This window comes from Lotus japonicus, chromosome 4 (assembly GCF_012489685.1).
Source record: "Lotus japonicus ecotype B-129 chromosome 4, LjGifu_v1.2".
Taxonomy (NCBI): domain Eukaryota; kingdom Viridiplantae; phylum Streptophyta; class Magnoliopsida; order Fabales; family Fabaceae; genus Lotus; species Lotus japonicus.
The window spans coordinates 65,674,615-65,688,046 of NC_080044.1; the positions used below are offsets into that span (position 1 = coordinate 65,674,615).

Consider the following 13,432-nt stretch of genomic DNA (forward strand, 5'->3'; position numbering starts at 1 on the left):
ACAAAGGTCAAGATGAAGGGGAGATGGACAAATCTCGTCGCAGAGAGTAAGAAACTTATGAACCCTAAACGTTCACTCACCAAATGAACTTCAGATGACCCTATGTAAACATGTGAAGTGCCATTAATTTCATTTACCCCACCCTTATTACATCTTAATTAAATCCACTAATTAGGTTACACACCATTAGTAATGCACTGATTAATGCTACTAATTACCGGTAAAACTATTTTTAACAGGATGACCAACCATGGAATAGCCAAAACCCGGGGTAAAATTTATAATATATTTAAGGACCAAACTATGTTTTAAATAACTTGGGGGGAAATTTTATAAATATTTAGATTTTCTATTAAATTTAAATGTAAATACAGGAAAACCCCCAATGGAGGGTCATATGGCACTAGTGCACGGTTACACAGATTTCTTTGTGTACATTAGAATTTCCCGATAAAGAAGAGGGAAGAATCAATGTACCACACTAGGATTATACCCGTGCGATGCACGGAGCCAGATTTCTTATTTCATTCAAGTTTATTCAAATCATCGTAATTAATGTATTAGTTATATTAATATTAATTAACATTAATAAATTATTTAAATGTAAGTGCATACTACTACTAATTTTATAAGTTCTTAGTTTTTTTTAGATATATAAGTTCTTAGTTGTTTGTTCTTAAATATCAAGTTAAAATTAGCTTTAAAAAAAAAAGTTAAAATTAGGCTTAACTGCACTTTTGGTCCCCCACTTATACTATTTGTGCGAAAATGATCCCTAAACTTAAAAATTACAATTCTAGTCCAATACGTTTACATCTGTTTGCACTTTTGCACATCACACACGAGTCAAGAGAGTCTCACACACCATGAGATGTGTAAACCATCCGACCATTGGTCCAAGCCCAATAGCCCAGCACTCTTCTCAACGTGACTCACTTGCAGTAATTTTGCACATGTAGACGAAGCAGCACCTAGTCATCCCTTCCAAAATTATCTGCCTAATAGTTAAAGCTTAGTTAGAATATGCTTCTTGTTTTTTAAAAATAAATAAAATAGTTCACCCACCAAATCAAAAACTTTTGTAGCAGCAGCCATGACTACTACACCCCTTCTCAAAAACCATCACCGAAAAAGAATTTGGTTTGGAACTATCTAAGGTATCAGTCATGGCATCCACAAGCAAGCTTCCAGATTCAGCAGCTTACCCTAAGAAAGTCAGTGCTATAAGCTAGAAGAATGTCACAGTGCTGAACAAATGTTCTCTAGCCGTTCTGCAAGAAATCACAATGAATGCTAAAGTCATTGATAGTTGAAATTGTAAAGAAAGGTATAAATTCATGGAGAAGTTTATTTGGTTGGATTTATTAAGACACACAAGTAAAGGGAAGGTCATGAAGTGGAGAAGGAAGTAAAAAATCAAACAAATATGAATTTCTGGAGGTTTTTCAAAGGAGGTTTAACCTCCCCTATATCAACTATGTTATTTTCTTGATTTATAGTGTTTACATTGCAGCAGTTTTTGACGCAATTTAATATTAAGATTAAGTAAGAAAATTCAAACATTCTATTACACTTAAGCTTGATTTATAGTGTTTACATTGCAGCAGTTTTTGACGCAATCTAATATTAAGATTAAGTAAGAAAATTCAAACATTCTACTACACTTAAGCTTGATTTATAGTGTTTACATTGCAGCAATTTTTGACGCAATCTAATATTAAGATTAAGTAATAAAATTCAAACATTCTACTACACTTAAGCACTAACAAAGTTAGCCTAAGACATGATTGGCCCCACTATCTTATTCCTTAAGAGTAATGTTACTCACACACCTCTCTTTTGAGGTGTGTGAGGTGGAATGATGAGAGAGATAGGAAGAAAAGAAAAAGTAAGGGAGAGAAAGTATGGGATGTGATAGATGGTAAGAGGAGAGAGATAGAAACAAAAAGAGGTGGAAATGAAGTGTTTTAAAAATGAGGTGTGTATATATCATTACTCACTATCATATAAAATGATGAAAGACACAATAAGGGTCATATAGAGGATTCATGTTTAGCCAGCGTTACCAATGGCCAAAATTAAACATCTTTTTATCATTATAAAATGATGAAAGACACAATAAGGGTCATATAGAGGATTCATGTTCAGTGACCAATTTTTGATGCGGCAACAACATGTTAAAGGAGCATAATCCAAATCAGGTAATTAACCAAGGTCCACAAACCCTTGTTGTAACATGTTCTAGGAGGAACAAAAATCAGAGTGACCAGAACGGTATTCATGAATTATAACTGCTAAGTAATTAAAGAGTGAATTCCCAACATCAATCAGGTACAATAATTTATTAGAACCATATCTTTCTGCTTTCCTCAAACCAAATCCAACGTTCCTTCATTTTTTTTTAAATATTGAAACTAAATCTTGTACACCAACATTTTTTTTAAATATTGAAACTAAATCTTGTACAAACAAAGTGAGTATGTACAAACTAATCTTAACAAAGCAACACCAGAGTAACAACCATAGCAGCTGCAACTTCTAAAGCCTTCCTCAGATCAATCAAATTGCACACTGAGTGTTATCAGTCCTGCTTGTACCACGTCCAGCAGCCCAGCCAAGTCTGATCAGTCCTGCTTGTATCACGTCCAGTAGCCCAGAAAACCTCTATGCCTTCTGTCACTCCTTGCTGCCTTCATCACAATCCGAATTCTCATTCACCACCATGTGTCAACAACCTCTTACTCATTTCCAACTTCAGCATAATTTGATCCATTTGTGTTTCCATTATTAAAATGTTTCAAACATGTTCCCATTAATGAAGGATCTGCAAATATCAGTCATATTATATTGAGAGAAGTCACAATTTAGAAATTATACTACAATACTTTATGCAATAAAGAAAATAAACTGCAAATTCTACCTTATTCTATTCAGAGAGAGAGAGAGAGAAACACTGTAAGTATTTAATAGCCTAGAGAATGGATAAAGGAAGTCAAGTGCAAGTTCTAGAAAAAAGCTGCTGCTTAATTTCAAACACGTCATGCAAGGTTGAAGAGCTAGAGCATTACCATTGCCCAAATCTTAAAGATGATTTTTTTATTGAAGATGATTATCATAATAAAAGATCATGAAGGGTAAGACTTTGGCTAAAATTCAAGGTCTCAGTATTCAAACATCAAGAATTGTTTTGATTTTTCAATCATATGATAATCAGTTTTACTTCATGGTTCAACACCTAAACAACTATAAAATTTTACACAACAGATACCTATTGTTTTTCAAAGCAAGGTTGAAGAGGGCCATTGCTCCAACTTCCTGAGCCATCAAATTTCCTTCATGCACAGCTGATTGTAAAACTGCAAAAGGGCTTCAACAAACTCATTAGCTCCCATAAAAATTCAGGCTTCCAGCTCATCCCTTAGCAACAACCTTTTCTATTCCACCACTTCACTTTTCTAATCATAGAGAAAAGTAGAAACTTTTGGTAGTTTACTGCTAATGTCCAGTGTTGTAAAAATTGGTCTGAATTATTCAGAATCAATGTTTAAAGATTGGAGCAATCATTTATGAGTTGAAATTAATTATCTTTCATGTTAGAACCTGCAGAAATAGTACTGAAATACCAACAAAAAGTAAAGATAAAATCCTTAAGACAAAATGACATCCACCAAACCATCATGCACTTCAGGATAGTCTTTCAAGTAAACATTATGCCATCAAAACATATATATAACACTAATGTACTGTAGCTGAAGGCAGTGAAGAGAACAATATCGAAATACATTGAGAGGCTACACTGTTAGGCATTGAGAATACACCAGTTCATTGAAGATTTGCAGTCTAATGTCTACTGGAAGAATTGAAAAGGATTTATATTTGAGAAAATCACATTAAAACTTTTAATATGAGGGGAAAGTACTGAATGGAAACACATTAATTTAAAATAATCATCTGTATTGTATCAGTTAGATGTCTCAATTCATCAACTTACTTGTCCATGAGAGGAAGCAAAACACACGAAAGCCAAGAACCCCAAAAGAAGAGTGACTCTTGAACATGCATGGATTGTTGACAAACCAAAACTAAGATTGAACATGAATTATATTAACCGTTGAAGGAAAATAAAGATATTACATATCGACAAATGACGTGGATACCTGAGAAGGAGAGGGTAGTGTGTGAGCACCTCACTTTTCAGAGTCAGTACTCAATAAGTCATTTGACATTGAAAAACCTGTCAAAAAATACAAATCCATGGTTAGCTTATAAGCTTCATTAGAGGGTCAGAAAATACTTGGAATATTAAGGATTAACATTCAGCACATGATGATAAATATTTAAATCATAACAGAGCTAAAGATGAAGGGCATTTGAAATAAAAAAAAAATTACTGCTATTTTCTTTGATAAAGAAAGAAAAATTATCTAATTGTTAAACCAAACATACGATTAGCACCATTAAAATGATCAAACATTTGACTAAAGGTCTGTTGTTCTAAACAACTGAATAAGGTAGTGATGTTCATAAGCCACTATTAATTACCATTCATTGATTATTATTTTACGAATAAATACTCCAGATTACTGAAAAAATAAAGTATTAAATGCTTTTCGTGTTCTAATGATATTAAATGCTTAGAAGTTGTCATTTAATACATTTTATTTCAGTCCTGTATCACTCAACTCAAACTATAAGCAAACACATAGAGATAAAGCACTCTAATGGCTTGATATATTTACTACTTGGCACAGGCTACAAATTCTAGTATTTATCATGATAACTGCAATGGAAAAGGCTGTTTTTATCAATAGTAGCTATTAAAATTTGTAATTGTAAGTCAAAAAAGAATTGCTCACATACCTGCTGAAGTCTCAAAGCAACTTTCTGGTACACTTCGTTCATCTCTGTGAAGTAATTTTCTTTTATGGTTTGGATCTGTAGGTTGAAATAAGCATAATCAAATAATCAAAACATTAGTAACCTCGAGACTTCTCATGATTTAATCTGTAGGTTGAAATCGGTAAAATCAATTATCAAATAATCAAAATATTAGTCACCATGAGACCCCTCACGCAAGGCATTTGTATCACCGTTGCATCAACACTTTTGGAGGAAATAAAAGAGGTTCTTTTTCTTTTTTTAACCTTTTGTTGGGTATCATAAATTGCAAGTTTCACTTCCATTCTCAAATTTAGATGTCTAAACAATAGTACCAACTTGCAGTGGAGAAATGCCATTTATATCACTATAACATTTGATTAATAATTACAGAGTCTTTAAACTGCAGAATGGCACTAAATAAAAGAGGATAAAAAAGTAGTAATAAATAAACAGTTGCAACAGTAGAGTAATGTTATGCTCAGAAGGATGAATAAAAGATTCCAGTCCAATGGGTATATTTAGAAAAAAAAATTATATCATGATTTTTCCTCAAAGACTAATTAAGATGTCACATTCTTGTTAATTAATATTTTCACCATAAAAGTCATCATATAACTCTTATTTAATTTACATCACAGTTTGCTTTATCAATATCTGTTGTCATAGCAAAACTATATAGTGAGGAAATAAAAGTAAATAGCACAGTACCTTTTGGTACACTTCTTCTTGCCAATCAGCCCCACTTGGTTGTGCAATCTGTGCTGTAGAATCCAAAGAAGCTACAATAGGTATGATATGAAGCAAGCATAAGAATGCATGAGTGTGATAGCAGACCAGTAATGAAAAGGACCAACACTATGTGCAAACAGCAGAGGATACCACCCCACTATCTATAGTTATTTAGAAGTAGGGAATACTTAGTGGGGGTGGGGGGGAGAAAAATATTGGTGTTCATTAGTTAGTTGAGAAAGGGTCAGGGTCTCTAGAATATCCTGAGGAATTGTTAGTTTATGTATCATCTTCTACCTTTAGATCATCTTGACCAGAGGGGGTACTACTAAATAACACAACATATTCTGGCTCTTCTCCCTATTTTCACTCTGCCACTAATCCAGTTCTATAGAGTGCTTGGCTTTTTCCAATAGAACCATAAACTACAAAAATATAATGACAGAGATAAGTAAATAGATTCATATTCATACTTGTTGATGATTCTGGAAAAGCTCTTTGAGATTCATATAATTTTTTGTTTTGATCAGAAGCATTTTGCTGAAGTAAAGACCCTGATGCTTGAAGTCTTTGTTGTATATCTCGTAAGAGTGGCTGCGGCTGCAAATATAGACAACATATATGACCCAAAATTCGAATAAGTGGAACAAATTAGAGAAAAATATGGTTCGGAAGCAGGACAGAAGACTGGTACACAATGTGAGAATTTCATGAGAAGAGGGTTCAATTTATAGAAACACTCTCAGCATTCATTCGAGTTCCAATTCAAATTCAAAATCAAAAAGAGAAATTAACACATCAAATCAGAACAGCTGTAAAGAAAATAGGGGATGCATTAGGGTATAGGAAAAATACCTGTAAAGTGATGTCCATAGGGACGAGAAGAGTAGAGGAAAGCGCATAGCTGAGGGAAGGGTAGCTGCAGAACGCCGTCGAAAACGGAAAAGGAGTAGAGGGACGAGCAGACCCTACACGGTAGAAACAGGAGAGGGTCGAGCAGAGCGTAGAGGAGGGGAAAGAGCATAGCTCAGGGAAGGGTAGCTGCAGATGACATCAGAGGCAAACAAAAAAGCAGTAGAGGAAGATTGCAGAGTCTACACGGTAGAAGCAAGAGAGGGAGAAAGGGAAAGATTGATTTCTGCTAACCTATCATTCTACCAAAGAAGCCCAAATAAGAATAGGCCCAACTATCTAACAACTGCAACAAAAAAAAAAAATGGTGCACTATGAACAGTGAAATTGCATCTTGCATTTTAAGTTAGTAGATGTGTGGGTGGTGGAGGAAATCATTACCATCCAACTGAGGAAAATTTGAAGGGTACACGAAAGTTGTTCACGATTCATATCTCCATCTCAATTTCAATTTTTTTTTTCCAAAGTGATCTGACAATTTCCAAGCACCTGTGGCTATGTTCCTACCTGAGGCCATGTAACAAGAAAACGACCCTTTCGAATGCATCTTTATTATAAAACCAAATAATTATGTCATGCCCTTTAAAAAATTGTAAGTGTTCTAGGAAACTGATGAGTCAAGAAACTTTTTGAGAAGAGTATGAAAAATTGACGATTGATGTGATGTGCTGGGTAAATGGGTAAACCAGGTCAAAGCCAACTTCTTTAGTATCCTGGGAAACATCTTGCATTTGAGTTTGCCGATCAGCATCTTAGTGTTAAACATGGCTAAGTGTTCTTTTGGATCTAAACTCCAATGTGTGAGACTAATTCTTTTAGAATATTTGGGATGGCAATCATGGCGATCTCGTCAGAGAATGGTTGAATCTTAATCACCATCTGATCTGACTGCTCTTCTTCTATGCTCGCTTTGTCTCGAATCAATGAGGGTAATTGAGCTCACAGATCATTATTTTGTTGGTTCTACACAAACATATATCCTGCATATTTTGATTATGTGCTTGAAGCTCATCCATTGGAGCTGACAATTTATGAACGGTTTCCTCTGATGTGGGAAATGTGGTTATCGTGAGGGAGAAGCGTTCGAGATATGACTTCTAAACTGAATGTCAAAAGGAAATCTTCCAGAAATGGGGATTGGGAAATTTTTCACTAGGGTCGATGGGCGCCAAATGCTAACACAAAAGCCCTAAGAGCTAAGAAGGTCAGATTGATATTGTATATTTTTTAGAAGTGGACATGATGATACAAGACATGAGGGGTCCTTTATATAGTCAGTATCTCTTAAAAGGTAACAAAAATGAGGGACATGATTGCATAATTATATTTATGTGCGACGAGAAAGTTATAGTTACATATATGTGGGGGAGGAATTGCAAGATTACCAAGTGTGAAGGAGAGGAAGGAGAAGGGGGATAAGTTTGGACGTCTTTGTCAAGGAACGCCTCATTCAAAAAGGTAGATGCTTAGTCAACTAGCTAGAGTTCTAGCAAGATTGTGATAGTTTGGTTAGCCCAGAATCCTAACAATCCAATAACATCCTTAATTTTTGTGTTATTCTTAAAATCACACTTATGACGTACGTCATTATCTAATTTAACCAAGTTAGTCATAATGACTGCAATAAAAATCGGCCGATCTCCTTAAAGGAACACACATATTATGGCTAAATGTTCGCTCAGAGTCCACACCTTATTGTAGGGGTCCTCCGTGCAGGAATGCATGTTTATTTTTGTGTAATACAAGTATCGTCCACCAAAGATAACCATGCTCTCCACATCATGGTGAGATTAGGTCTTTCAGTGGGGGCTTTTTCCATCCTTAAAAACCGAAGACATTGCTTAATAAGAGATATTTACCTTCATAAGAAAAAACAGTTTCCATTAGTGCAAAAAAGGGAAATTTACATCTGAATCCAACACTGCTATCTTCCCATGACCATTTCAGTGATGGTTGTATCATCGACTGAAATAATTTCTAGGGGTTGACACTCATTTACTTCTTTCTCATCTTTCACTTTCACATTTGAAAATGCAGGCATTTGGGGGAATGCTAGAGAGTTATTTTCATTTCTCAGCATCGAAGTAACTTCCAGCATGGAAGGTCTATCATTTGCTCTTTCTTGGACGCATAACAGAGCAATTTGCATGCATCTCATTAGTTTGCAAGTTGAAGATGCATCATCAAGTGAAGGATCCACAAACTCCATGCCTTTTCCTTCTTTCCATAACTCATAAGCCTGTTTAGCCAATAAGTATCAAACATCATGGAACTGAAGATTTTAAAAGAATCTGAACTAGATAAAGTACATGCTTAGAAATTCTTCTATGATATATTCTAAAGTTAAAATCAACTATGGGAAGAAGCTTCTACGAGTAGTGCTTCTGAGAGCTATGATTGATTTTGAGAAAAAATAAGCTGATACGACATACCAAAAGGAACATAAGAATTTGTCAATTACTTACATATTCTAAGAGCTTTACATCTTCATTCTCTCCATAATAGCGAGATGTCTTCTTGCCACTTATAATTTGTAGAAGTAGGACTCCAAAACTATAAACATCAGATTTAGTGGAGTATATACCTCTCTTAATATATTCAGGAGGAGCATAACCACTGCATCATAAGAGGTAATGAGAACAATCAGTAACTTGTTAAAAAGATAGTTATAGTGGAGCTTTATCATCATAATACTCACTATGTTCCCACAATCTTCCTAGTGTTTGCTTCTTCTTCATCTTTTGCGAATATTCTTGCCATCCCAAAGTCTGATATCTTTGGCTTCATCTCAGGGTCTAATAAAATGTTGCTAGCTTTTAAGTCCCTATGAATTATGGTGAATCTAGAGTACTCTTGAAGATATAGAAGACCTTGAATAACTCCTTCAATGATGCCAACACGCTTATCCCAATCTAACATATGTCGCCTAACAGGATCTGTGGAATTCATATGATAGAATGTGATTACTCAAAATTCAAAACATGTAAAGAGGTTCAAATTTTGTTTCAGATGATTGTTTTGATTTAATTTGGCCCTTTCTATCATTTTCTCAAGCAAATGCAAAACTTAATACTAAATGATGTGTCCAGTAGCATCATGCAGGGGTGAGCCAGAATTTGGTTAATTTTCTTCCGATCAAGATAATCCGTCCTCAAATGTTGTCTCAATTTTCTGTTCCACCAATAATATCTTTGTCATGACAATTAAAAAAGAAAAAGTAGGACAGCTACAAACTTCTATAGTGTTTTTAATTGACAAGTCAATTTTATTGGTTGAACAGAAAATTGAGTCACCATGTGAAGACAGAAGATTTTGCTCCAATTTCTTTATCCCTTTTCTTAACTATGAAACATGTGACCAGTGACTCCACCATTTAAGGCTTTAACTTTTGTGTCACATATTTACATTGAATTTGAACTGTGTGTATGTGTCTGTAGTTTAAAAGATGCAGAGAGATAGCATACCAAAGAGGTAGAAGTCCAAGCTTTTATTTGCCATGTACTCATATACCAGCATATGCTCCTCTTTTTCAATGCAGAAACCCAATAACCGAACAAGATTCACATGCTGTAGCCTTGCAGTTAGCGTGACCTCATTTTGGAATTCCTCAAATCCTTGCGTAGAAGCTTTTGATAGTTTTTTAACAGCTATTTCCAGACCATCAGGTAGGATGCCCTGAAGAAACAAACACTAATAGTTGGGATATTGACATTATTTTACCAAATTGATACAAACATTACAGCCATTTGGTTCTAGTTTAATCAAATCAATTTGAGATAAGAAAAAGTCTGTGTTTGCACTTTCTTTTTGAGATAATGTTTACTATGAGTTTTGTTCAATGTTTACTCTTCTCATTGATTAGGAAAAAGTCTCTTTAGTTTGCACTCAAATAGTATTCAAACACACACTTAAATAGACTGTGTTTGGATGTTCGTTGGCCCCAGTGTAAACTGACACTCACTTCAAGTTAAATAGTGAACAGAAAGTAGATTAAAAAAAAGCACTTTCACTTTAATTTATACTTGTACCCAAACACATTTATTGCAATAAAGACACATGTATGGTTCATTTGTGAAGATGTTACCTTGTAAACAGGACCATAACCACCCTCTCCAAGCTTGTTTTCATATGAAAAATTATTTGTAGCTTCTTCAATGACAGAAAACCCATAGACATGTAAATTGGGTGCATCACCATGAAAAGGTCCATCACCTTTTTTGTTCCCTCCAGACTGAGAATACTTGACACCATCAAACATCCCTATAGATTTGAAGGAAGTTGAGTGGATGTAAATTAGTTTCTTCATCAATGTACATTTTCAGTCCATTATATCAACTCTTAATCAAAACTCAAAAGTAAACATTGAACTAAGGTAGATGAAAATTTTACCGGTTGATTTGAATTTTCTTTTCCTTCGGAGGTAGATTGTGACACCTATAATGAAAATAACTGCAGCTACTATACTAAAAATTATCACCAATATTTTCCACCACAAGTTGCTTTTTTCGCTTCCCACCTGTTCAGCTGCGAACGTAATGGTAAAAGATAAATAGAAAAACAAAATAGATAGGCTGTAGTCGCCAAACACTTACTTTTGTGACAACTTTTGACCGTCACAAAATTATAAGTTATTTTTTATTTTTCACTTTGTTGTAGTTAAAAGGCTGTGTAGCAAGCTGTTTGCCACTGTTAAGTGATTTACACATCGTCACTGATAGAAAAATGGGTGAATGGAGAAGTTACTATTGGGGTTTCTAAACATATTACATGTATTGAACACTCACTTTCATATTCATAAACATATTACATGTATTGAACACTCACCTTCTTAACAAAAAAAATTGGCACTAAAACCATTGTTTTCTAATATATTCTGAGTTGGAGAAAAGAACATTTGTTCGAATTATACCAATAAACCATACATAAAATTTATTTGTGAATATAATAATTAATTTAGGAAAAATGGAATAAAAATATATTAATATAATCGGCTAGCTAGGATAAAAGACATACGAAGGGTGATGGTGAAAATATGCCCCACTTTTTTGTTAGTAACTTTACTAACTTGGCAAAAATGGACGAAACGATTTATTTGCTAGACACAAACCTCTGAAATATCTAAAACCATGTGAGACCAGGTTGCTTACCCCAAAAAAAAAAATGTGAGACCAGGTCAAAATTCTCATAAACTAATACTACTATTTCACTAAACTAGAGGGGTGTGTCACATAGCTATTTGAAGTACATTTTGGCCCTACTTTTATAATGGTGCGATTTTGGTCCTCTCGTCACATTACTACTCCATCCATATTTTGGCAAAATTTATTGCTGATACTACCTTCAACCTGACAATTGTGTTATGGATTGATTTCTTGCTCTAAGAAGAAGATAGATTACTCATTTCACTTTAGGTCCAATAGATCAATCTTAAACATTTATTATTAAATAATTAACTTAGAGAACACTTAAAATATTCGGCTAAACCTAAAGAGAATGTCAATGCATAAGAGCTCAAAATTTCGACAGATTAAAGTATCGTTTGTTTACCTGCAGCTGCAGTAGTTAGTGTCCACTTATTATCATCATTGGAAACATGCCACACATAGTAACCCAGCAGCTGATTTTCCCTAGCATACTTCACCTTCTTCTGCACAACCTCAACATCATCAAACCCAATCCAACTCGATCCAAACGAGCAATAATTCGTCACATAAGTATCATTATACAACACCACACCCCCATTCTGCTGAATATCACTTTTGATATCCCTATAGCTTCTAGCTCCACCATCATCATCTACAGGACCAGTTGCAGCTGCACCAATTCCCCTGTCACTAGAATTTTTCAGCTTCCAAACATACCCATAAAAAGGTAAACCCAAAACCAATTTGCTAGCTGCAACCCCATTCCCAATCCATGACTTGATGTTAAAATCTGTGTCAAAATCGCTTTCAGGGTCATACAAAGCTGAAGGTGCCCCAGTGAGGTTCTGTCCCAGAGGTGTGTGATAATCATAAGCATTCACATGAACCCAGTTCAGGTTCGTTCTAATAGACTCCATTGGATAAGTCCCAGTTTCCAAATAAGGTGAGCCTAGAACCGCTGCAGTTAAAATCAATTCTGGAAGCGTTTTGTTTGTTGAATCTTCCACCTCTGTTTTTGCAGCGGTTCTCCATTCTTCAAAAAGCTGACCCAGATTTTCTGAATCAGTTGGTGTTTCGATGGTGGACCAGGAAATATCAAGGCCTTGGAAACCGTACTGTCTGGCGAGGCGGATTGAGGAATCGATGAAGGGCTTTCTGGAGGAAGAGTTGCTGATCATGGCTTTGATGGAGGCGCTGTTGGTGTCGCCGCCGGTGGAGAGGAGGGTGGTGATGGAGGGGTTTTTGAGTTGGACGGTGGTTGTGAAGGTGGAGAAGGGTTGTGAGTTTGATTCAGAGATGGAGATTTCGAAGGAGGTGGTGTTGATGTCGGCGAAGGCGCATATGAGGTGGGTGTAGAGAGCGGAGTTGAGGTCGGAGATGGGGAGGCCGCTGCCGCTGTACCAGTAGCCCATTTTGTGCCATGGTTGTTGTTGGGATTGTGAGGTTTGGAAGTGCAGAGTGGTGGAGAGGAAAACTTGGAAGCAGAGGAGAATAGTGATTCTGGATAACATTGATCAGTTTGGTTTTTCAAATGCTTCTCTTTTACATGGGACTCAAGTCTCAAGAGATATTAAAAATGTTATCAGGAGAGTAGGAATGGATGAGAGAATTATAAGTTGGAATTTTGGTAAATAGTGTGATAAAAAGAAAGAAATAAAAAGAAAAATTAGGAGGGCTGTTACTTTAGGGTAGGAGTATCTTAAATCTTAATGAAGAACATAATATGCAACATTTTTAGGTGGTGTAATTTTAGACCACCTACTTTG

At 35.3% G+C, this 13,432-nt stretch overlaps 2 protein-coding genes across 7 annotated transcripts; both read right to left on the reverse strand.

Annotated features, from left to right (window-relative positions):
* Positions 1-2,263: 2,263 nt before the first annotated feature.
* On the reverse strand, positions 2,264-6,799 carry LOC130714260 (mediator of RNA polymerase II transcription subunit 15a-like). 6 transcript variants are annotated; one of them, XM_057564158.1, is made up of 7 exons: positions 6,466-6,786; positions 6,084-6,210; positions 5,590-5,660; positions 4,861-4,935; positions 4,158-4,234; positions 3,269-3,356; positions 2,264-2,824 (listed from the first exon to the last, which is right to left on the reverse strand). In XM_057564158.1, exons 1-5 carry the CDS (start codon positions 6,481-6,483, stop codon positions 4,208-4,210), a joined length of 318 nt encoding a protein of 105 aa, XP_057420141.1. In that variant the 5' UTR covers positions 6,484-6,786; the 3' UTR covers positions 2,264-2,824; positions 3,269-3,356; positions 4,158-4,207. The 6 variants fall into 6 exon arrangements, with proteins under 6 accessions (XP_057420141.1, XP_057420140.1, XP_057420137.1 ...); XM_057564157.1 differs by having other exon boundaries at positions 3,269-4,049; XM_057564154.1 differs by having other exon boundaries at positions 3,269-4,082; positions 6,466-6,785.
* A 1,560-nt stretch (positions 6,800-8,359) lies between these two features.
* On the reverse strand, positions 8,360-13,283 carry LOC130714257 (cysteine-rich receptor-like protein kinase 10). The gene is made up of 7 exons (XM_057564150.1): positions 12,070-13,283; positions 10,912-11,046; positions 10,607-10,782; positions 9,987-10,197; positions 9,221-9,458; positions 8,988-9,138; positions 8,360-8,761 (listed from the first exon to the last, which is right to left on the reverse strand). The coding sequence occupies exons 1-7, from the start codon at positions 13,175-13,177 to the stop codon at positions 8,447-8,449; spliced, it is 2,334 nt and encodes a 777-aa protein (XP_057420133.1). The 5' UTR covers positions 13,178-13,283; the 3' UTR covers positions 8,360-8,446.
* Positions 13,284-13,432: the final 149 nt, after the last annotated feature.